The sequence below is a fragment of the Ovis aries genome, chromosome 17 (assembly GCF_016772045.2).
Source record: "Ovis aries strain OAR_USU_Benz2616 breed Rambouillet chromosome 17, ARS-UI_Ramb_v3.0, whole genome shotgun sequence".
NCBI lineage: Eukaryota > Metazoa > Chordata > Mammalia > Artiodactyla > Bovidae > Ovis > Ovis aries.
The window spans coordinates 69,757,335-69,781,892 of record NC_056070.1 but is presented as its reverse complement, the minus strand read 5'-3'; the positions used below and the strand labels follow the sequence as shown (position 1 = coordinate 69,781,892).

Below are 24,558 nucleotides of genomic sequence, written 5' to 3'. Positions count from 1 at the left end.
GAGACACGCTACCCACCAATCAGGAGGCGTCGCATCAGGGCGGGGGCGGGAGGAGCTGCGGCTCTGTGATTGGCGGGATGCGCCGCGGAGGCCTCGGGGACTTGGGGCGTCGGGGAGTGCGCGAGGCGGTCCGGGTTGTGTGCACTGGCGGAGACAAAGAGGTGGCGGTGGCGGCAGTGGCGGAGCAGCGTTAGACGCCGAATTTTGTAGTGCTGAGTCCTGTCACCATCTCATCTAGCGCGGCGCGAGGGCGGCTGGTCTCGCGGCGGCGGCGGCGGACGCGGAGGTGGCGGCAGCACATGGTTCCAAGAGCGCCCTGCGGTTATTGGGTTCCAATTCCGTGGGGAGGGACAAAGGCAGCTGTGAGCGCCGGGCAACGCCCGGTCGGGTGGTGCTCTCGCCACTGCCCTCGATCCGGGCCTTGAAAACTGGGACTAACTTGTCTCCGTGAGGAGGACACCACGGGACCGAGGCCCAGGGAGGGCCTGAGAGGCTGAGGCCGCTGTCTGAGGGAAAGGGGGAGGGGCGCGGTCCGCCTGAGTTGATTGGGTGGGTCAATTCTGTGGCGACGTAGTGGGCCACTGTGAGGTAATTTGACTCACTACCCTGAGGAAATTGGGGCGCACAGCAAGCTAGGTTTGATCTGGGCTTTGAAAACGGAAATCGGTCTTCAGCGCTTAGGAACTCTTTCAGTTGGTAGGTGGTGAAGCCGGAACTAACGCCATATGCACTTGAGCAACATCGTGATCGCCACTCTGGGGCTTATTTAAGGATCCTGGGATCATTGATGGCGAAGACATGCGTGGCTATCCAGTTTTATGACTGAAGTTGCTAGACTTCCGGATTGGTAAGTTTCCGGATTGGTGAATCTCCTCATAGGAAATTTAGAGAAACAACAACGAACAACTCGGAAGAACGTGAAGATGGAGCAGTAATTAAATCGCCAAGTCCAGTATCAGCTACTCTAGGACGAACCACGTTCCACTCAGTGAATTATCGCAAATTCATGCTAATGTTCCTTAAGACTACAGATTTATGACGTAGTTTATTCCAAAGTATTACATCGTAGTCATTGAGAGGATAAAAAAATTTAAGGAAGAAATCAGTTTTTGTTTTAGACATCTTTTCGAATATATTTTAGGTGGATAACTAGATAATTTTGTTAACTGAGGAGCACAGATTTACCAACTCTTTACTGGAAGGAGTCCTGAAAAATCTATTCCATTGTAAGCTTGTATTTCCCAATTAGTGGTTAAAGAACTGGAGAGACATCACCGCACTCATGGCTTTCACGAATTACAGCAGTCTGAATCGAGCTCAGCTAACCTTTGAATATCTACACACAAATTCGTAAGTATTCTATAGGTGCCTCTGAGGTCACTGATAACTCATTGCTCGATATTCATATGGAAGTCTTTTTCCCAGGAAGTCTCGCATTTTTACTTTTTGGGATGTGTCACTGGAGGAGTCTTGAGCTCTGTATGGAAGAACTGAGATCAGTGAAATGTTTGTTGCTAATCCAGAAGAATATGATCTTCCTTTACTGGATCAAAATTTATTTGATAGAAGGCAAACTAATTCCTTGGAGTCTGTGTATTGAGTTTCATTCAAGTGTTTGATAGGAATCCAACAAGTACTCTTCTTGGATCGCCAAAAATTGGACTATTCTATTCAACTTCTTGTCTTTGGTGTCAACAGCCAATACAGTTGGGTAATAACAAGTCTTTTTTTTTTCTAAGAAGGAAAAAAGAATGAAGACATTTAAATAACAACTTGTGAGAAGAAGTTAGTTTTCCCCCTAGAAAACAGTTTGCTTTATTTTTCTGGGAAATTTGTCCTCATCCAATATAGTTTTTAATATTAAGCAGGAAGTGATAACTTGATTAAATCCAGGATTTAAATAGCCTTTCCACCAAAGTTTCACAAATCATTAAATGAATGCTGTGTCCATAGTTCTTTGAGTTTGTGAAGAGATTGCCATCACTCCACTGATCTGGACTATTTCAAGGTTAATCCTTACTCCCACTTTCTTGGAGTTGATGCAATGAGGGCATCCTTGTTTAGTCTTTTAGTGCATTGATTTGGCATTTTTGAGATGAAGGTAAGTTTCTCATTTCAGTACTGGAGAAGTGGTGAGCAGCTTAATGAATGGTCCAGAGATCAGAAGAACCACCTTCAGGATTGAGAATATAGACTCTAGTTTTCAAGTAATAGTACAGTAACTTTAGTTGTCAAGTAATAGTACAATAATACAACAACCGTTTACAAAAAAGAACCACATACTTGTGATAATGTCTGTAATTTTTGGTTTTGCTGTTTTAACTATGAAGGAAATAAAATTTTTCTGAGTAGTGAATTGCCAAATGAGAGCCTGGTTTTGTTTAGGAAGGTTCTTACTGAGCTAGAGTATTAGAGTAGGGATTGTAGAGGTCACCTAGGTGTAGTTTCATGTTGCAGCCTGATGAATCTGAAATCCAACTAGATAAGGCCTCTGATCAAAAGTTATACCCATCTTGCTTGTAGCATAGCCATGAGCAGAACCTTTAGTATCCTTGTTTGTATTTGAGCTGCCACATTAAGAACAAGCAGTTGAAGGCCACTTAGATGTTCACAGGTTGTGTTTGATAAGTTGAGTTCTGAGTTTTGGGGTGAGGGGCAAATTGGGAATGACAGACTATGTGATGATCTTGGAAGACCATTGAAGGAGACTTTTGATGCTGGGTTCTTGTTTTAGCTTACCCAAAGATTGTACTTGATAATAAAATGATAGTGAAAAGTGAAAGTGTTAATGGTTTGTAGCCTACCGGGCTCTTCTGTCCGTGGAATTCTCCAGGCAAGAATACTGGAGTGGGTAGTAGCCATTCCCTTTCTGGGGATGTTCCTAACCCAGGGGTGGAACCTGGGTCTCCTGCATTGCAGGCAGATTCTTCACCATCTCTGAGCCATACCATCTGAGCTACCAGGGACTGTGGCTTCTGCCAGTCACATTTAAACATGGTAAAAAATCATCTTTTTAGCAATCCTACTAGAGTAAGGATTATTCCTGTTTTGCATTTGAGAGGACTGAAGTTCAAAGATTGTTACATGCCAGAGGTTACACAGCTTCAAGGCACCAAGGCACTGCTTCAAAGCGGTAAGATTTATCTGGCCACATAATTAGTGCTTTTAACCATTAGGCAACACCAGCTATAGTCAGTTTTACCTTTAAAGGGTTGTTTCCTTGTATATATGCCAGAAGGTTTACTTTCCATTTTGAAAGTCTTCAATCTTGGATTGGGTTTCCCTTGTGGCTTAGCTGGTAATGAATCCGCCTTCAATTTGGGGAGACCTGGGTTTGATCCCTGGGTTGTGAAGATCCCCTGGAGAAGAGAAAGGCTACCCCCTCCCTACCCACTCCAGTATTCTGGCTAGGAGATAAATTTTAGTTTATCTCAGTGAACCTCTTAAATTGAGAATTCTGGGGTATTTCATTTCTGTTGCTATTTTATGGCTTATTGAAAATAGAACAGAGCAAAGGGAAAGAATTGAACCTCAGTTAAGTCTCTTGTTTGAAATTGGAGAATTTTCTGGGAATTTGACTTACTGTGTTGAACTGGAACCACTTGCTTGCATAAATGTTTTTGAGAGTTGGATGTATCATTTTGGAAGTGCTGGAATTTATTATCTGGATCAGACCTTAGAAGTTGTTTGCTTTTGAATGTATCCAGTTCTACCAGAAGAAAATATGAAGCCCAGAACACCTAGATAAGTTTTTGGTTTGTAACCAGTTTCAAGACCTTTATTGTGACCTGACTAGAAGTTCATTTCTAGAGGAAACATTTTAAAATTTTCAGAAAATGTGACTTGTTAATGGTAGTGCTGGTAGATGTGTCCACTGGGTTAAGTGGTATGGTGTTAACCTTCAGAGAAGGGAGGGTTTTCCTTCTCCCTTTTTATAATTAAAAAAACACAAGACCATTTTAGGGTGTGTGATATCTATAAATTGCCATGGTGTATATTGTGAAAGAAATGACTCCTTAGCACCCATTTAGCAGAATCCAGGATAGAAGGGTGGAAATCAGCGTGATGCAGTAAAAACAGCATGGGCTTGGGAGCCAGCCAGGCTTCTGTCTGCTTCCTGGCTGTGCTCTTGGGTAGGTCTACTTATCTGAGCCTCAGTTTCATCATTTGCAAAACAGGACTAATCTGACAATGTTTATGAGGATTGTATACAATAATGTTTATAAGATAATTAGATTGCACATAGTTCATAGTAAATATCAAATAGATAGTGACAGTTATTTGTTCTAGTTATAATACTAGGTCACATAAACCAAAAGTTGGTCAGTGTGATAGCAGCTTGATGTTTGCTAGGCAGATTAATTTTTAATAAATTCTGGAGCATCTGTTGAAGATAATAAACACCTGCTTGGAATTGTTTTGGTATTGTTCTACATTAACTTGATTATTATATCAGCATTAGGATTTGAGGCAGGTCTGGGAAATTCTAACATGGAAGTCTTAGGTGAATTTCTTTTAACTGCAAATTGGTGATACGAGATGATTGAAATTAGGATTTTTGAATAAAAATAGCTTATGCTTTTACTGCTGTTTGGTGTGGTGGGTTTTGTGACTGCTGCTGAAAAGTCCACGAGCAGTCTAGGTGCCAGATTCAAGATGGAGTAATAGTGGTACCTTCTTCCTTTGGCAGAAGGTACATATCTTAAGTCATTCTGTTTGCAGTATTGCTAAGTGGTTGGATTGAGCAGGGTGCTTATGTATAAGATGCCTGCTGTGTATGTCTACTGTCGGCATGTTTAAAAGCTTATTGTCTCGGCCATTTGATATCTTAGAGTTGTTTTATTGATATCGGAAGTGAAGGTAGAGGAAGCTTTCAACTTTACATTTCTTGTGATTTATAATCCTGTTGAACTGTGGGTTCACACTAAATATATTAAAGCCTTTGAATGTAAAATGGTTGCCCTGGAATTTTTCAGCTTTATTTTCTAGCAGTTAAGGCAATTAACTCTGGACTGCATATCTAAGAACTCAGTAGAACCTATCACTGTGTGATGGGGTTATAAATATTCTATTGCTTTAAATTCAGACTGAATATAAATAGACCGTTTTCCTTACATAATGAGTAGATTTACACTTGAATTTGTCATTGGAAATGCTGAGATGCAAAGCTATTTTGATTGTGGCACAATTGGTATAAAAGCCACAATCAGTTGAGAGTGAGAGTTCGTTAAAAATCTTTGTCTTTTTCCAGATGGTTGATCTTTCTTGGATTACATGTAAAGAATCTTTAGGTCTGCGAAGAAAAGGATTTCTTTTGATCCTTATATAAATAACTCTAAACTGCTCGCTAGCAATGAGTGCATCTCTTTGAATATTATTTGAAAAAAAGGGAAGGTCTTTTATAGTTGTTATTTTTTTTTGTTATGATTTGAGAGATATTTTGAACTTTAGCACTTATTAGTAGGATCAGTTGGAGGTTTGGAGAAGATTCTGAGTGTCTCTGACCTTAGCAACAGTTGTCGCAAAAGGCCCCTTTTATGATGTGTCAGTGTCCATCATAAAAGCACCCCTTAGCTACACTTAAGACTCTTCCCTGGTGGTTCAGACGGTAAAGCCTCTGTCTACAATGTGAGAGACCTGGGTTCGATCCCTGGGTTGGGAAGATTCCCTGGAGAAGGAAATGGCAACCCACTCCAGTCCTCTTGCCTTGAAAACCCCATGGACGGAGGAGCTTGGTGCAGGCTACTGTCCATGGGGTCGCAAAGAGTTGGGCACGACTGAGTGACTTCACTTCGCTTCACTTAGCTACATTTAAAGATACATTGAAATCCGTTTTGTGGAACAGCATTGATACTGTATGGAACAACAAAGACATTTGGAATGTTTTTAGATTCTAAATATACAAAGCAGTTTTCTAATTGTGTAGAAAACAGTGAAAACTTAGCCAGAAGTGCTTTGTCCTTTCCTTTTTGAGATCTTACTGGATTCTGAATGCCTTTAATTTTCATGCGAAGTGCCAAAAAATAGGTTTTGTGAGAAGTCATTGCTATATCTGTTTTTTTTTAAATTTCTTTGCCTGGATGGCAGAGGTATCAGAATTAGTTTTCCAGATTATTCATATTCACCAGTGTCACTACCATAGGCCAGATACTTCATTCTTCCTTTATTTCTACACACAAATTGTAGTTTCAGATTGTATTCTCATGTCCTCCACCCCTGCCCTAGGAGCTTATTTCTGAGATTGCTTGAATTCAAGGAAATGAGAAGTATTGCAGTGGAATTTGTTATTTTACATTTTAACCTTCAGAAATTTTTTAAATGTATAGAAAACTAATTCACTTCACAAGTTATACTTAGTCACTACAAAGACAGGAAGATGATTGGTTGAAAGCTTTAGAGCAAATACTAGTTTTTACTTTTAACTTGTATTACTTTCAGCAAATCAGTTTATTTAATCTTCCCACTCATTTCTCGCAATTTAATACATGGAGTAATATGCAGAAAAGTTTTTGTTTCTTCAGTAGATAATTTGAAGAATTTAGGGTGATAATTTTGGAGACAAAATTTTTTGAATAATTAAAGATATGGATGTTTTATGCAGGTTTTTTCCTTGCTAAAATTTTTTTATTTCATGTAAAATAATTAAGAATTAGATTTAGAGGAATTTGAGGTCTTTTCAGGGAAATTGGAGATTAAATTTCTACTTTTTTGTTAAAGCATGGTTCTTCATTTGGATCAGCAACAGATATATTCACTGTTCTCATGGGAAAAAGTTCTTCCTAAAATTCCAAGGACTAGTAGTTTTAATTTAAAAAATTGCATTTATAAAAATTTGAAGATTTATTTGAGGAAAAAACTGTTCCTGGACAGTTGAGTTTTGGGTATTTATTTTATAAACTAGTGTTTTACAATTTGTTTTGAACAATACAGTAAGTACTCACAAATCCTAGATGCTGGCTATTTAATATTGGTATATTCTAAATATATATAGAAATTTTCACTTTATTGACTGAAACTTTGTATACAAAAAAATTAACTGGAATAATATGTTCTTTTTTACATTATGATAGTAATATATTATGTGGATTAATGCTTACAAAATAAGAGTTTCATTATTTCCCTGGTAGTCCAGGGGTTAAGACTGCTCTTCCATTGAAGAGGGCACGGGTTTGATCCTTGTCAGGGAACTAAGATCCATGTTTGCACCACAGGGCCAGAAAAAAAAAATTCTAGGTGGTTCTAGGTTAATGCATCTAGTTTTATATCTAATGAGGACTATTATGGGAAATAGCACAAATTAAAGGTGTAAGTAGAGGAAAACATGCATAAATACCATCTTTATTGTGCTCTGAATATGGTAATTGGGAATTTATCCTACCTAAATTTTGAGCAGCCTCCTAGAGGAGAAGATGACCATTGGCTATCCTTCTGGAAGGGACTGACTTGAGCAAGGATCCTAGGAGACCACACCAAACCTTTTTCTTCTTAGGAAGGGGTTGTTCAAGAGTATTATGGATTCCTTTATGTGGAGAAAGTTTTGGTTTTGGCCAAAATCAGGGCGCATCAAAAACTAGATTATTTTCTCCTTTCTCCTCACCTTCAAGTGGAGCATTTTTGCATATACATTGCACAAGACTGAATGGTTTTTCACCAGTAAATCATCACAAAAGGTATTGGTAAAGCTAAATGGTAATGAGTTCTCCATTGAGTGTTCTTAGAGATACGCAGAAACTGACAGCCGGTAAAGGCAATGATAAATAAAATATAGATATTTTTCCAGGTAGAATATGAATAGTGAAAAACATTGCTTTAGCACCAGTACATCTGAGCTCTAGAAAGACTTGAATTGTGGAGAAGTTTAAAACTTGAATAGTGTAAATTGATGCAAGTAGCAATTTTAGTTTTTTCTCCAAAAAACCGTTTAAATATTTTATAACCGTAACATTTTATTAGGAACTATAGCTTACTTCATAATTTCTTTTGCTGATTCTTAATATTTATCATTTCAGAACCACTCATGAATTCTTGTTTGGTGCTCTTGCTGAACTAGTTGATAATGCAAGGTATGTAGTCTTCAGGTGTGCAGTCTGTTCTTGAAAACTTTTTGGGTTTTTTTGATCTCTGAAGACTTGGGAGGAAGGCAGTTCTTTTGCATATGTGACTCACTCCTAGGAGGCATCTTACCCAAAAAAGCACTTTAAATAGCACATTGGTTGATAATCCATTCATTTCTATGTTGCAGACTAAAAATAGTGAACTTACAACCTCCAAAGCTACCTTCCCTGTGTATTAGAACAAGATGATTGTTGTGAAACATGGGGAATTAAGATAAAAACTTAGGGATCTAATTACTAGGACAAACTGTGTTTTAATTTGCGCTACCAGGACAATAAACCATCTAATGTCTTTAAAATTCTTTCAGAGTTCTGTGTCTTCCCAAAATGTCCAGTCAGCCCTCTGTATCTGCAGGTTCTGCATCTGTGGATTCAAGGAACCACAGATTGAAAGTATTGGAAAAGTTCCAGAAGGTTCCAAAGGCAAAACTTGAGTTTGCTGTTTGCTTGCAACTATTTACATAGCATTTACATAGTGTTAGTTATCATAAGTAACATAGAGATGATTTGGAGTAAACAGGAGGATGTGCATAGATTATATGCAAGTACTACACAATTTTATAGAAGGCAGTTGAGCATCTGCAGATATTGTGGTCCTTGGTGGTCTTAAAACCAGTCCCCTGCGGATACTAAGGAGTGAGGGTATTTTGTTGTCAGATGAGACTAGTTGATCAGAGCATCTTCCATTGTTAACAACTGTGCTTGGAAGAAATCCTTCTTCAGCACAGTGTTATAATGAGTTCTTAGTGATACAAGCCTCTAAATGTTACTGTGCAAGACTGAGAAGAAGTTTGGGTTGGTTCAGGGATAGTGAAGTCCCTAATCAAAAACCTGCCTGTAATTATATCACAGATTTCTGAATGCAAATGTAAAATTCAGACATGGTGTTTATTGACCGATAATGACTAATGAAGAAGAAGATAAGAGTTGACAAAAGTGCTTCCTAAGTAGATCTCCAGTTAATGACATAATGGTGATTGTGTCTACCTGTGTCTATACTGTAGATCTATACCGTTATACCTTTATTGTTATTATTTACTAGTTAACAACTTGTTTAACCTGAAAAGTCCCATTTTCAGTGTTTTTCAATTGTTTCAATCCTGGTTGACTCATAATTTTTATATTTAAAAATGTTGTAGCTTGATGGAACTGTGTTTGAATTTGCCACTTGTTTAGTGATACTACAGTGGGTTTTGGCAGGCTGCTTTTTTATATATTATATGGTGAACTGGAGATTGCCTGGGAGTGTATGTTCCTGCTCATACACATACTTTGCCAATCTCTTCTATTTTTGAAATGTTTTTTTATGTTTTGGGGAATAAGTACCTGTAGAGTTGTATGGATTTGAGTGGATTTTGCATTTAAAAGCAGTGAAACTCAGCGCCTCATTTTCTTTGCCTGCAGTTGGCAGAATTGGGCTAGATGACTTTCAAGCCTTTATGGAAGACTTCACTGATGACTGAGCCTTCATTTCAGCTGATGACTGGAGCCTAATGGGGTGCCCCAAACTTCTTTCAGGTTTAGGGAGGATAAAATTATGGGCTCATGAGTCAGTGTACTGACTGTAGTGTGTATACTATAAGACCTGATTTTCTTAGGCTTTGTGGCAGAGTATTATTTTCCTTTTTTTCTCAGATCTTGGTGAGGAAGAACAGTGGATGAGATATTGGAACATTGTTTATGATTGCAGTCAAACGAGTGATTGGAGTCAATTAGTGTCTAAAGGAATGTTCTTATTTATCCTCTAGCTGTTTTCACTGTGAAATTTTTATTTAAAAAAGTGTATGCAGACCCTGTGTATCTTGTGGTGGTTTTAAATAATTCGAAGCTCCAGAGGTGTTTCACAGACATATAAGGAAAAGTGTGTTACCAAATGTAAAAGTATATCTTTAATGTATATAGAATTTCTTTTATGATTTCCTGAAAATAGATTCAAAATAGTATGTATCCCACTCAATACTGTGCATCTTGATGGTTATACTTCATATTCTCATTTGAATATTGATTTTTTTCCCAACTTTGCAGAGATGCTGATGCCACAAGAATTGATATTTATGCAGGTAAGACAGATACCAGTCTTCTTCCTCATGCCCAGTTCCCAGAAGAATTTACTGTCGTGCCTAAAAATAAATGAGTGGGAGATAACTGGTTTCTGGAGTCTGGGTAGACAACCTGATTACTCCAGGTATTAGGCAGAACGGGGTAGCCCTGATGAGGTGTGAAATAGAAATCAAGAATATCGATACTAAGGGAACTACTACGAGGTGCCCAGATCTATCAGTCAGTTCAGTTCAGTTGCTCAGTCATGTCTGACTCTTTGCAACCCCATGGACTGCAGCACACCAGGCCTCCCTTTCCATCACCAGCTCCTGGAGTTTACTCAAACTCATGTCCATTGAGTTGGTGATGACATCCAGCCATCTTATGCTTTGTCTCCCCCTTCTCCTCCCACCTTCAGTCTTTCCCAGCATCAGGGTCTTTTCAAATGAATCAGCTCTTCACATCAGGTGGCCAAAGTATTGGAGTTTCAGCTTTGTCATCAGTCCTTCCAATGAATATTCAGGACTGATTTCCTTTAGGATGGACTGGTTGGATCTCTTTGCAGTCGAAGGGACTCTCAAGAGTCTTCTCCAACACTACAGTTCAAAAGCATCAGTTCTTCGACGCTCAGCTTCCTTTACAGTCCAGCTCTCACATCCATACATGACTACTGGAAAAACCATAGTTTTGACTAGATGGACCTTTGTTGGTAAAGTAATGTCTCTGCTTTATGCTGTCTAGGTTGGTCATAACTTTTCTTCTAAGGAGCAAGCGTCTTTTAATTTCACGGCTGCAGTCACCCATCTGCAGTGATTTTGGAGCCCCCCAAAATAAAGTCTCTCATTGTTTCCACTGTTTCCCCATCTATTTCCCATGAAGTGATGGGACTGGATGCCATCCATGATCTTAGTTTTCTGAATGTTGAGTTTTAAGCCAACTTTTTCACTCTACTCTTTCACTTTTATCAAGAGGCTCTTTAGTTCTTCACTTTCTGCATAAGTGTGGTGTCATCTGCATATCTGAGGTTATTGATATTTCTCCCAGCAATCTTGATTCCAGCTTGTGCTTCACTGAGTCCAGCGTTTCTCATGATATACTCTGCATATAAGTTAAATAAGCAGGGTGACAGTATACAGCCTTGACCTACTCCTTTTCTGATTTGGAACCAGTCTGTTGTTCCATGTCCAATTCTAACTGTTATTTCTTGACCTGCATACAGATTTCTGAAGAGGTAGGTCAGGTGGTCTGGTATTCCCATCTCTTGTAGAATTTTCCAGTTTGTTGTGATCCACACAGTCAAAGACTTTGGCATAGTCAATAAAGCAGATGTTTTTCTGGAACTCTCTTGCTCTTTCTATGATCCAGATATTGGCAATTTGATCTCTGGTTCCTCTGCCTTTTCTAAATCCAGCTTGAACATCTGGAAGTTCACGGTTCATGCACTGTTGAAGCGTGGCTTGGAGAGTTTTAAACTTAACTTTACTAGCATGTGAGATGCGTGCAATTGTGTGGTAGTTTGAGCATTCTTTGGCATTGCCTTTCTTTGGGATTGGAATGAAAACTGACCTTTTCCAGTCCTGTGGCCACTGCTGAGTTTTCCAGATTTGCTGTCATATTGAGTGCAGTACTTTCACAGCATCATCTTTCAGGATTTCAGAATTCCATCACCTCCACTAGCTTTGTTCGTAGTGATGCTTCCTAAGGCCCTCTTGGCTTCACATTCTAGGATGTCTGGCTCTAGGTGAGTGATCACACCATTGTGGTTATCTGGGTCTTGAAGATCTTTTTTGTATAGTTTTTCTGTGTATTCTTGCCACCTCTTCTTAATATCTTCTGCATCTGTTAGGTCCATACCATTTCTGTCCTTTATTGTGCCCATCTTTGCATGAAATGTTCCCGTGGTATCTCTAATTTTCTCGAAGAGATCTCTAGTCTTTCCCATTCTACTGTTTTCTATTTCTTTGCATGGATTACTGAGGAAGGCTTTCTTACCTCTCTTCGCTATTCTTTGGAACTCTGCATTCAAATGGGTAGATCTTTCCTTTTCTACTTTGCTTTTTGCTTCTCTTCTTTTCATAGCTATTTATAAGGCCTCCTCAGACAACCATTTTGCCTTTTTGCATTTCTGTTTCTTGGGGATGGTCTTGATCCCTGCCTTGTGTACAATGTCACGAACCTCCACCCATAGTTCTTGAGGCACTCTGTCTGTCAGATCTAATCCCTTGAGTCTATTTCTCACTGTATAATCATAAGGGATTTGATTTAGGTCCTACATGAGTGGCCTAGTGGTTTTCCCTACTTTCTTCAATTTAAGTCTGAATTTGGCAATAAGGAGTTCATGACCTGAACCATAGTCAGCTCCTCACCTTGTTTTTGCTGACTGTATAGAGCTTTTCCAGATCTGTGTATCTATTTAAAGAAAGCCAGTAGGAGATTACTTGGGTTGATGCGGAGTGAAATGAGCAAGTACCACTGATTTTCTTGATTGGAGTTAGCAGGTGGCCAGGGGTTGTGGAGTTGGTGGTTTCTGCAGCCAAAGAAAGATCTTGTTGAAGGCCATCTTAGCCCTCTGCAATCTTGGTGAGGACAAATCCCAACTTGAAGAGCTGCTGGTGTCAGTTGTACAAAACAGTTGTGTAACTGGATTGGCACTGAGATTTGCAGAGATGTTCTCGGCAGAGGAGTCAAGTAGGAAATCGGGCTGCTTTGCTTAGAATTTAAAAATACTGACAACGTCTATTGGTTTCGCCTGATTGGCTCTGCTCTTTGGCAGTGAGGTCCTTTCTTTGTTACGGAGTGTGTACAGCAGTGACAGGAATCTCAGTCATGTCATTGCCCTACCCCCCTTTTAATAAACAGCTTGCTTTCTGCCTGTTCAGTGTTCTTACCAGCACATTTTTTCTCATTTGAGTGCTAGAAATTTGGAAGTGGAACAGAGAAAGATGGCTTTTAAATCCAATTTGGCTGGCATTGCCTCACTTTTGAAAAACTTGAGTTTTTATGGGAATATATGGTTATCATATAATCCCTCTTTCACTTTACGGACCCATTTTGATCAATGGGAATTAGCCCTCAATAGAAAGTAATTCTTAGAACTTCCAGGGTCATATAATTGTAAAGAATATTCCCTGATACGATTTCCTTCTGCCTGATACACTTTGGAGCAAAGAAAATACTCAGAACAGTTAAAAATCAGCTATCCTGCTTAAGGTCTAAAAACCTCTATTCAAAAGGCTCTGCCAAGTGGTGAAAATAAGACTTCTTTTCTTTTTAGAAAAGAATAACAGGAGAATGGGTCACAGCATAAGAAAGTTAGAAGATGGTTTTTAATAACCCTTAGGCCAGATGTATCATTCCTGCACCACAGCAGGTCTTCCACCCCAGAGTGCTTCAGTGAGGAGCAGGAACTACCTCCTCTGGAAGAAGTCAAAGCTCTTTAAATCATCACACAGATGGCAAAGCAGAGAATAGGCCTCCACTGCAAGTGATGTGGAAGGGAAAAAATCATCCTATTTTGGAAGAATCCCTGACCAGGGATTGAACCTAGGGTCACAGCGTGAGAGCGAGGAATCCTAGTCACTGCATAGCCAGGGAATTCATGGAAAAGCTTTTTAAAAGAGATCATCTCTGCTCCTGTTTACCGCCTTTCACCTTTCAGTTCAGTCTTTAAGTCGTTTACCACCTTCGGTGGGTGGATTTCAGCAAAGAAATGCAGTACTTTCACTTGGAATGCAACAGAGCAGTTGGATTTTAATTTAAATGAAAACGGCCCAGTGTACTTTTATTGTGTGCTCAGTGTTAACTGTTGTGCTTTGGGAGGACTTTGGGAGGAGTCCAGAGAGGATGAGGTGGGGCCTTTGCTAAATTGCCATTAGAGAATTCAGTTGTTAATGGGAGACAGTTAGCACTCCACAGATGATTAGGGAACAATCAGTTGATCTTGAGGGAACTGTCAAGGTAGTTAAGGATTAAATGGTATGGTAAGCACTAAGCACTCTAGCATTTTAGGAAAAGACTTAATTTACTCAAAGTACCTTAAGATTGGGAATCTTGACTGAGGTGCCCCAACTTCACACTCTTAAACCTCAGTGTTATATTCACACATTCAATAGAAATAAAAGCTACCTCATTTTACAAGTAGGATAATAGAATTTGTTGTTGTTCAGTTGCTCAGTTGTGTCTGACTCTTTGTGACCCCCTGGACTGCAGCAGGCCAGGCCTCCCTGTCCATCACCAACTCCCGGAGCTTGCTCAAACTCATGTGCATCAAGTTGCTGATGCCATCCCATCATCTCATCCTCAGTCATCCCCTTCTCCTCTTGCCTTCAGTCTTTCCTAGCATCAGGGTCTTTTCTAAGGAGTCGGTTCTTCGCATCAAGTGACCAAAGTATTGGAGCTTCAGTTTCAGCATCCAGTCCTTCCAATGAATATTCAGGACTGATTTCCTGTAGGATTGACTGGTTTGATCTTGCAGTCCAGGGGACTCTCAAGAGTCTTCTCCAACACGACAGTTCAAAAGCATCAGTTGTTGGCACTCAGCCTTCTTGATGGTCCAACTCTCACATTGACTTCTGGGAAAACCATAGCTTTCACTCTACGGACCTATGTCACTAAAGTAATGTCTCTGCTTTTTAATATGCTTTCTAGGTTTGTCATAGTTTTACAAAGAGCAAGTGTCTTTTAATTTGATGGCTATAGTCACCATCTGCAGTGATTTTGGAGCCCAAGAAAATAAAGTCTGTCCCTGTTTCCATTGTTTCTCCATCTATTTGCCATGAAGTGATAGGACTGCAATGCCATGATCTTCGTTGTTTTTTATTTTAATGCTGAGTTTTAAGCCAGCTTTTTCACTCTGCTCTTTCATGTTCATCAAGAGGCTCTTTAGTTTAGTCTATAAAGGACAGAAACTGTATAGAGGATAATAGAATTACAATATACTATGAAGTTTTTGTTGTTAAAATATCAGGGAAAGTATTTTCCTCTCTCCCTTTCTGAAAGTAGCTTGATCCTGAACTTAGAAATCTTCCCAAACATCAAATGCAGTTTGAATTTGCCACAAATTCACATTATAGCTTAAAGAAGGGTGAGAAAGAAACCAGACTCTGGTACCCAACGCATTCCTGTTAGATGGGGCCAGACTAGAACACGCCTGTCAGACTGTTTTTATTGACTTTTTGGACTTCCTTCGATAGGGACTGCTGTGCCTCAAAGAAAGATTCCTTTTGTGATGCCAGGTCAGTGGTTAGTAAATGGAAACTTAAGAGCAAATGCAGCTGAAGTGAATACTGTTCAAACAGATTGCAGAGTATGATGAAGAACTTGACGGTCGTTCTTTTATAGCCTCTGCTGAGGACAGCGTTATCTTGTCACCTCTGATGGTTGACTGAAAGCTCCATTTTATGTCTCCTCCAGCTTCTTCCTGTTCTCCTCAGTGGGAGCTGGAGGGAGGAATGTTGAAGTAATTGGGAGGAGCCAGACTTGGTCATATAGGGGAAGCTTAGATGGGCAGCCTCCCACATGGTTCTGTGATCGTCCTAAGCTGCCCCCAGGGCCTGAGGCACAACTGCACAGAAGGCAGTTTGGCTCTGTCATCCTCCAGGATGTATGCTGAGAGGGGGGAGCAGACAGTCCCCAGCTGCCCAGACCCCCTCCTCTGTCCAGAACTCCCACCAGCTTCATAAAATCCTTTCCTCGAGGCTTCGGATGTCATTCAGTTGATTGATTAAAGTGAGTAGATGGTGTGAGGAGTGCACGTCCTAACTGCTGGAATGTCTGGGGGCTTTGCTGCAGGCAGGGGTGCCTCTAGTTCTTGCTGACTCTAGCTCTGCTTCACCAAGAGTGGCCCAGTCGTGGACAGTGTTGGCATCGCCTGGGAGCAGTTTAGAAATGCAAATGGAGACCTCAGGCCCTCCAGGGTGGAGCCCAGAATTTGTTGTAACAAGCTCTTCAGGTGATTCTTAAACGCACACTGCTTTTGCTCGAGCTGGCCCTCTTCTCTGTCTTCTTCTGCTTAAACTCTCCTCCTTAACCATGTGCTGCAAGGGATAGTGTCCGCTGGACTGGAGGCTCCCTGTAGGCAGTGGTCATAGTGGCATTGTTCTCGGCTATTCCTTCATTACAGGGCCAAGCACAGCAAATAAATGAGTGATTGTGAAGCATCGTGAAGATGCCGTGCTGCCTGCCCTTTTTTTTTTCTACGAAGCTGAAGGAGTTACTGCTGTGTCAGCTGGTCTGTCTTGGCTGCATATGACCGTGGACCTGAACACTGCTAGACGCTTACAGGCTGTGGGTCGTTTATATGGCCAGGAGGACCCTCCATAGGTGTGTGTCTTAAACGGTATGAAAAAGATTTAAAATGAAGTCTTTGAGCAAGAAAGGGATCTCAGACCCAGTGTTAAGAGATGACTGTGTGTTAAAACAGCTTGTGAGTCCTATTCTACCAAACGCAAGGGCCTGGAAGCAACTTCCTAGGTGTGTTCAAGAAATACCAGTAATCCTTGGAGATTTTTCAGATGCACTTGGCTTGAACCACTTTCTAGCTCCCAAAGCAGAGTCTTCATGTGCATCTTAGGCTAAATCATCCAGCAAATGGCTCTTGGCTACATTTAGAACACTTGCTGTACCATGCTCTGTCCCTGACCCAGCTGAGTCTCCATCTGACACTTTGCTTCCTCCAGAAGAAAACTTTGGAGACTTTTGTCCCTTTTCTGCACTTGCTTCTGCTTACTAGATCTCATTTGGATTCTCCAGACTGATAAAAGGCTCTGCCACAAGGAGGAATTTTCTTATCTACCAGTCAGGCTTCCAGGAAGGTCCTTATGCTTGAACTATCAAGAAGCATTTGTTAATGTTTTAGCAAAGTTCAGCCATGAAATTAAAAGATGCTTGCTCCTTGGAAGAAAAGTTGTGACCAACCTAGACAGCATGTTAAAAAGCAGAGACATTACTTTGCCAAGAAATTCAAAGCTAGTCTAGCCAGAGCTATGCTTTCTCCAGTAGTCACGTATAGATGTGAGAGCTGGACTATAAAGAAAGCTGAGTGCCGAAGAATTGATGCTTTTGAGCTGTGGTGTTGGAGAAGACTCTTGAGACTCCCTTGTACTGCAAGGAGATCAAACCAGTCAATCCTAAAGGAAATCAGTCCTAAATATTCATTGGAAGGACTGATGCTGAAGCTAAAGCTCCAATACTTTGGCCACCTGAAGTGAAGAACTGACTCATTTGAAAAGACCCTGATGCTGGGAAAGATTGAAGGCGGGAGGAGAAGGGGATGACAGAGGATGAGATAGTTGGATGGCATCACTGACTTGATGGACATGAGTTTGAGTAAGCTCCTGGAGTTGGTGATGGACAGGGAAGCCTGGCATGCTGCAGTCCATGGGGTTACAAAGAGTTGGACACGACTAAGTGACTGAACTGAACTGGAAGTTCAGCTTGCTGAACAGCAAGTGATACTTGAAAATCTCTGTGGCTTGTTGTACTTTTGAAATAGCATTTCAAATTACATTAACCCATTTAAGAGGCAATTATAATTTACTTGAATCTTTAGCCTGAGGGGAGGACAGAGAGCATTTTAGACTGAGATTCCCTTGCTTAGGTAGTTGTATAAAGTTGGTAAACTGTAGCTTGGTGGAGACAGAAATGTCCGCAGTTAGGAACTAGACTCCAAAGCCGGTTTGGACTTATCCCTGTAGCGCCGTAAACTGGCCTTCCTCCTTTTAGTGCACATGGTCTCCTGATTCCAAGACCTGCACTGTTCCTCTTTTGCCCATGTCAGCCTCATCACTGGAGGCGAAGGGCACCTTGGAAACTCTCGTTTAGCAGCCCTTTCCCTATTTAGGAGACTCTTCTATGGCGTTCGTGGTGTACTTGGACCCGGACCACTCTGAGGGACCACTTGCTGCTGTAGCTACGGCCACTGCGGGGGGGTTCTTTTTTCCCTTGGATTGGTGACCTGAGTCTGTGGGGTTTCCTTCCCGTCAGCCAGGACGCCTGGCCGCAGCTGCGCTGTATCTCACTGTCCAGTGACTGCCCCTCCTCCCAGGCCCTTTGAGCAGGTGCAAGGGGACACCAGGTGGCTCTCACTGCATGCCGTGTGGTCTCGCTCCTGGGGTGGGGGATCTTGGGTTGAATGAGGCTCAGACCTTTGATGTTTGAGAGCCTGGGAAAGAAAAGCAAACTTTCCCGTTTCCCTTTCCCCTGCTGGCATTGCTAGAAGGAGAAGACCTTTATGAACCTAGCTCCACAGTGATCCCGCCTTCCAGTCATACCCAGGTTGCTCCCCTCTGGTGGGTAACCGCCTAGTAATGGCAGCTCCTTCTTTTACAGAAAGGCGAGAGGACCTTCGAGGAGGGTTTATGCTTTGTTTTTTGGATGATGGAGCGGGAATGGATCCAAGTAAGTGATGGGCTGATTGCTTCTTTTGGGGAGGATGTAACTAAGCGTTTTTATAAAATGCTTATTGTGTTAATTTGTTTTTCTGTTGCCTCACTCTTGTGACTAGAAGGGCGAGGGCAGTCTCTTGCAACATCTCCGGCTTAATTCCACTCACGGATTTGCCAGGTCTTGTCCTAATGTGGGAGATAGGATCTGAATGGCAACCTTAAGTCCATCAGTCTACCTGTCTGTTGACATTGGCTTGCGTAACATCCTGGAGCTGGAACTGTGGTGGCCTCCCCGGCCGAGTTACCGCGTTGTGGTGATAGAACTAGGACCTCGTGATGGTGGTACTGACAGGCCAGGCGAGGTTTCCTCCATTTGCCTCCCAGTTGTGAACTTCCTGGCAGAGGTTTTCAGTAGACAGCCCCGCTTGGATTGATTTTTGAGAGCCTGGGAAAGAGAACACACTTTGCCCTTTCTCTCTCGCCTGCCGCTTCAGGTGATGCTGCCAGCGTGATCCAGTTCGGGAAGTCGGCCAAGCGAACACCTGAGTCCACCCAGATCGGGCAGTACGGGAACGGGTTAAAGTCGTAAGTATACCAGAAGCCCGCCACAGGACTCAACAAAATCAGGCGTTGCTCTCCTTGTCACTCCATCACCTTAATTCTGGAACAGGAGAGCAGTCAGGAAGGGGTGATGGTTGGGGACTTAGCAACTGATGGCCAGAAACATGAATTAAGCCAACTTTCAGTCTGCTTTACGCCACAGATGAAAGAGTGTGAATTTCCAGAACTGTCGAGGAAGGAGAATCTGTAGGCTTCTTTTAGCACTGTGTTCTGGAATGGTGCCTCCCCTCTGGTTGGAGATTCTCGTTTGTACCTGTGATTGAGGATGCTCATGGTTTTGTGTGCTGGGGATGCGTCTGAGATGGTGAGGGTCCCCCGATGCAGCGTTGTTTCCAGAGCACCTGTCATGCTTTGTGCCAGACACTGGGGATCCAGGGTGAGAGAGAGACCCAAAGCCTCCCCCACATGGAGGGCCTGGTTGCTGCTCACATGTCCTGCCAGGCCCTGTAGCAGGAACTTACCTAATGTCTTCAGATCCCTTGAGACTTCTTTCTCAGCCCCTTGGTTCCCACTTGTTTGGCGTGTGGAATGTGTTGTTCTGGTTTTGAGCGAAGCCCCAAGAGAAAGGTTTCTATTTCTGAAATGCTCACTTCCAGCTGTACATACCTTTGGATGGAATAAGATTTATTGGGATTAGAGTTTGTGCAGATGGAGTTCTGAGTCATGGTTCTGGTCTTGCTGTGGAAACGTATTGTGTTCGGCCGGGCAGCAGCATCGGTTGTGCATCTGTGCAGCAGGCTCGGGCTTGTGCGGAAGAGAGACGATGCCTCCCCCAACAACACAGACCTAATACCTGGACTTCCCACTTGTCTCTCAGTGTCAGGCACTTAGCACGTGCTGGACACTGCTGAAAACTTCACCTGGGTGATTTAGTTCAGTCCTTACCCACGCCCTGTGAGGTGTAAGTACCATGATTCTCAGCTTCAGATGTGAGAAGCAAGGTTTATCTGGATGAAGTGACTTGCCCAAAGGTGTGAAAATGCCCAGGTGTAGAGCTGAGGTGTGCACCACGTCTTTCTGATGGCAAGGCCGGAGCTGCTGTCTGCCTCGCTTCAGTCAGACGAACCAGAGTTCAGATGTGGCATCAGTCACTTACCCTTCTGAGGCTCAGTGTCCTCCTTTGTAACTTGGGATGTAACACATGTGAGTGGGTTAAGAACTACGTGCTGTCACTCAGGGCTGTGGGTTGCCCTAGCCTGGTTTCTCACTTCTGATTTTCTCTCTCCTTCTTTAATCTTTCCATGCTAAATTTTTGGCCTGATTTGGTGGACCTGGGGTAGGGTCTGGGAACCTTTTTTTTCCCCCGATGTGTTCCCTAGGTGATTCTGGTGTGGTCATCTAAGCTTCCAACCACTGATATGTCAGATGTAAGAAGCCCTGATTTCCCTTCTGATGGTAGGCAGCCTCCCCCTATGTGGTTCCTTCAGCTCTGTGGCTGCAGACAAGCCCTTTCACCTCTCTGAATGTCTGTTTCCTGCTGTAGAATATGGGTTTCTAATCTCTGACATTCTTCCTTGCTGAGCAAGTTTCAGGAGCAGATGAAATGTGAGTCTGAAAGTACTTAGAATACCAGGAAGGAAAACACACAGAAGTTGGGAGTGTTGTCATCAGCATATTTTAGTAGAATGTGTTTTGGGGAGGAGTCATTGAGATGGGGCCATCTAGTGTTCAGACTGAATTCATTTTGAGATGAATTTAGAAATTGAGAGTTTCAGGAGGAAGTGATTTGTGGTGAGAAGAGGGCTAAGAAGCAGAGAAGTCGGCAGAGAAGTGGCATTTTTGAGTGGTTGCTATTTATTTCCCCTCCAAGGTCAGGATCAAAGATAGAGGGAAGAGGCACAAAAGTGAGGTTTTGCCAAATTAGGGCATGGGCAGGCTTTGACAGAAGGCAAGCTGCTGCTGCTGCTGCTAAGTCACTTCAGTCGTGTCCGACTCTGTGTGACCCCATAGATGGCAGCCCACCAGGCTCCTCTGTCCCTGGGACTCTCCAGGCAAGAACACTGGAGCGGGCCGCATTTTGCCTCCAGTAGGCTTCAGGGAGGAGAAGGCAAAGGCACCCCACTCCAGTACTCTCGCCTGGAAAATCCAATGGACAGAGGAGCCTGGTAGGCTGTAGTCCGTGGGGTCACTAAGAATCGGACACGACTGAGCAACTTCACTTTCACTTTTCACTTTCATGCGTTGGAGAGGGAAATGGCAACCCACTCCAGTGTTCTTGCCTGGAGAGTCCCAAGGACAGAGGAACCTGGTAGGAGGGCGCCTATGAGGTCGCACAGAGTTGGACACGACTGGAGTGACTTAGCAGCAGGGAGGCAGGAGGAGGGATTGTCTGGGGGAGGGAGCATTGCCAGCGCCTCAGAAAACCGAGGAGAGACAGAACTTGGCAGCCCCCAGGGTGTCTCTGGATAGTGTCCTGGAGTTTTCCCGAATGTTTGGGGAAATGGGTCGTGGCATTCACTTGTGTGCTTGGCATGCCAGCCCAGCTTGTGTTTGTACACAGAGGAGAGTAATAAGGCTTCCCAACACCATCACCGCCCTGGGGTCTTAGAGGACTAATGGGGTAACAGAAGCTGCTCAGGAGATAGGAACTGCGTGGCCATTGTTCGGTGGGCACCCCTCCGCCAGTGTTTCACACTTTTACCCTGTTCCATATTGTTGGGAAAGGTGTGTCCTTGCCTCCTCCTCAGAAGGATTAACTCGGCCAAGTTGAGGAAGGAGCAGTTGATTCCGTTCAGACTTCTGCCTTTTGGAAGGCAGCCTCAAGGCATATTTCTCAGAAACCACTTGGGTCCTACAGCAGGGACCTGTGGCTTAATAAGTAGACATAACAATTCAAGACCCAGGTTGGCTGTGGTTATAGGCCATGAGCCAGTGGTAGGCCGCCTTGAAACTCTTTAGCAATGATGCTTTGCCTAGTTAGCCCTGTATTCAGCTGAGCCTCAAGGTCACCCTGGTTTTTGGAGGACTTGTGAGCACAGGCATTGTGGGCTGTTCCTTTCTTCTGACAGTGCTGTCCTTAGACGAGTGGATGGGGGAGTTAGTGTGAGCGGAGCAAGGACAGGATGAGAGCTGGATATGCTCAGCGTGGAAGTCGACGTGTTGAAGGTGTTACTGGAGTGAAGCCTGTGTGGCTGGGAGGTGCCCAGAGCACAGAAGCGATAGGCTGGTGCTGGTGCTTGGTGGTGAGAGAGGAGAGAGCCTAGTGGGGTGGGGCCTTGTGGAGAATGTGATAAGGAGAGCTGGGCCCGTGAAGGGCAGGAGGAGGGATGTCACAGGGGAGCTCAGCGGGGGGCCCTGGGCCCCAGGGACGCCTTCGGGGGAATCCTCCAAAGGCAATTCATCACATCCAGAGCAGGGATTTGCTCTTTTTTCAGTTGAGCTTTTGATTCCCTGGGAAAGTAATCCTTGTCTGCTTCCCTTTCAGGGGCTCAATGCGCATTGGGAAGGATTTCATCCTCTTCACCAAGAAGGAAGACACCATGACCTGCCTCTTCCTGTCACGCACCTTTCATGAGGAGGAAGGCATTGATGAGGTGGGTCCCCTCCTCATATTCCCAGGCACCATCCCATGTCTCCCGGTTCTGTCCAGGCTGTTCTCGCAGGTCACTTGTATGCTGGGCTTGTTGGGGTTTCAGGATTGCAGCCACACCCCTGGTTAGGGGATTAGTTGGATGAATTGGTTAAGGGGTTAAGGCAGGTGTCATCTCACAGCTTCAGAGAACAGTTGTTCCAAGAATGAGGCAGCACGTGGCAGGAGCCAAGAAGTGCATCTCTCTCTCTCCTAGATCTGCAGCTTGAGTTTGGTCCTGGGGTGTGGGGCGGTGGTGTCCCTCCAGTGAGCTGTTTCATCAAGGGGAGTGTTTGGGGCCTCCCCCACTACGGGTGGAGACCACAGCTGGTAGTAATAATAGGAGGAGCGCTGTCTTTCCGGTGTGATGGTGATTTTGTGGCATGTGCCCTGAGTGCATTTTCTGTTCACCGTCGGTATCAGAGAGGCAGTCTGATTACCCGCAGGGGCCTGGGTGAAGGAGGTGAACACATGGAATTCAGTAGAAGTTCTTTGGTAAGTGGCAGCTGACACTCAGCCCCAGCTGATTATTGTTATGCTAAAAGGAAGGCCTAATAACTCTAGGGTATTCTGATTTTGAAACCTTTTGGTAATTAAAAACATACGTTACCCAGCTGATTCTGGGCCTGGTGGCTCAGATATCTGCAGAGCTGTCTGGTGAGGTCCACACCCGCTCACTGGAGGATCATGGAAAGCCTTGGCCTGCCCAGCCTTAGGCTGGACTCTCACCTCCTTTGCTGTGAGAAATGGAGGCGAGAGGTTGAGAACGGGGGCTGAGAGGGTCTGCAGAGAACATGTCTGTCATGTAAGCAGGTGGATTCGGTCAGAGTTTCAGTGGCTCTCATCTATGTTGGCTGGCTGTGCTTAGACGGGCCCTGGCCTTGTTTAGATGTGAGGCTGAATTGCAGTAGATGAGCTCGTGTGTGTTTTCTTGGTGAGCCAGAGGGCGTGTTTGCCTTTTCAGTGAATCAGGTGCCGCAGCAGGAGAGCATTCTTGGGAAGGAGGGGCCGGAGGATGCAGCCCCTGCTGGGCTCTTCAGGTCTTTTCGTGAATGACTGTGGGTGGCAGGAGGAGGGGTGCACGTTAGTGGTCCTGGTCCTGAGAGTGGGTTCGGGGCTTGGCAGATGGTAGAAGCCTCTGGAGAACAGACAGGGCAAGTTGGACTTGACCCCCCAGCCTTGGGAAGTGTGTGAGACTTAAAAAGCAGCCACTAAAGGGAATCTAAGCAAGGGTATGACAGTGTCAGATTCTCTTTGGAAAGATCAGTTTGGCTATTTGGTGGCTGGATTGGAAAGATCAGGGTACTGGTGTTGAGAGGCCGTGGCTGTCTGTAGCCTGGCGGGACTCCAGCAGGAGGTTGGATAAATAGGAGTGGTCGTCATCTCTCGGGGCCTCATATTTGGTGGTCAGTCGGTTGGAGAGGGGCAGGGGAAGGAGGAGGGGTCGTGTATGGCTGAGGTCCTGGTGTGCAGGGGAAATCAAGAGAGTGGCAACACCGAAAGAAAAGGAGCTTGTGTTCCCATGGCAGGCGATGCCAGAAGTGGTGAAGTGCCCGCAGGTTAAAGCGACGCGGTTGTCACCTGGGAAGGCCGAAAAGGATGGGAGGTGTGGCGAGAGGCACAGATTCAGAACACAAATGGAGCTCAATTCCCCTGGCCAAAAAGCTAGGTTGAAATTTTTTCCTTACTTGGTGCTAGAAGGTCACTGTTTTGGATTATACCCTAGTGTGAACTCAGCCAAGATTTTAAAATAAGATCATTTTCAGCTGGGTAGGAATGTGTCCAAACCAGCCCCAGGGTTGGTTCTTAGAAACCAGTGAAGTGCCTCAGA

The 24,558-nt window shown here is 43.6% G+C and overlaps 1 protein-coding gene across 22 annotated transcripts in view; it reads left to right on the top strand.

Annotated features, from left to right (window-relative positions):
- The first annotated feature begins 95 nt into the window (after positions 1–95).
- Positions 96–24,558, top strand: part of MORC2 (MORC family CW-type zinc finger 2) — a 43,029-nt gene continuing 18,566 nt past the window's right edge. For 14 of the 22 annotated variants that reach the window (XM_027956796.2, XM_060401316.1, XM_060401313.1 and 11 more), the window contains exons 1-6: positions 96–1,350; positions 8,010–8,063; positions 10,140–10,174; positions 18,483–18,551; positions 19,033–19,123; positions 22,584–22,692. In XM_027956796.2, the coding sequence (XP_027812597.1) occupies positions 1,283–1,350; positions 8,010–8,063; positions 10,140–10,174; positions 18,483–18,551; positions 19,033–19,123; positions 22,584–22,692 (426 nt within the window). In that variant the 5' untranslated portion in view covers positions 96–1,282. Of the gene's footprint in view, positions 1,351–8,009; positions 8,064–10,139; positions 10,175–16,240; positions 16,476–18,482; positions 18,552–19,032; positions 19,124–22,583; positions 22,693–24,558 lie in introns of those variants that run through there. The other 8 variants (XM_027956795.2, XM_060401317.1, XM_060401310.1 and 5 more) reach the window with 5 other exon arrangements.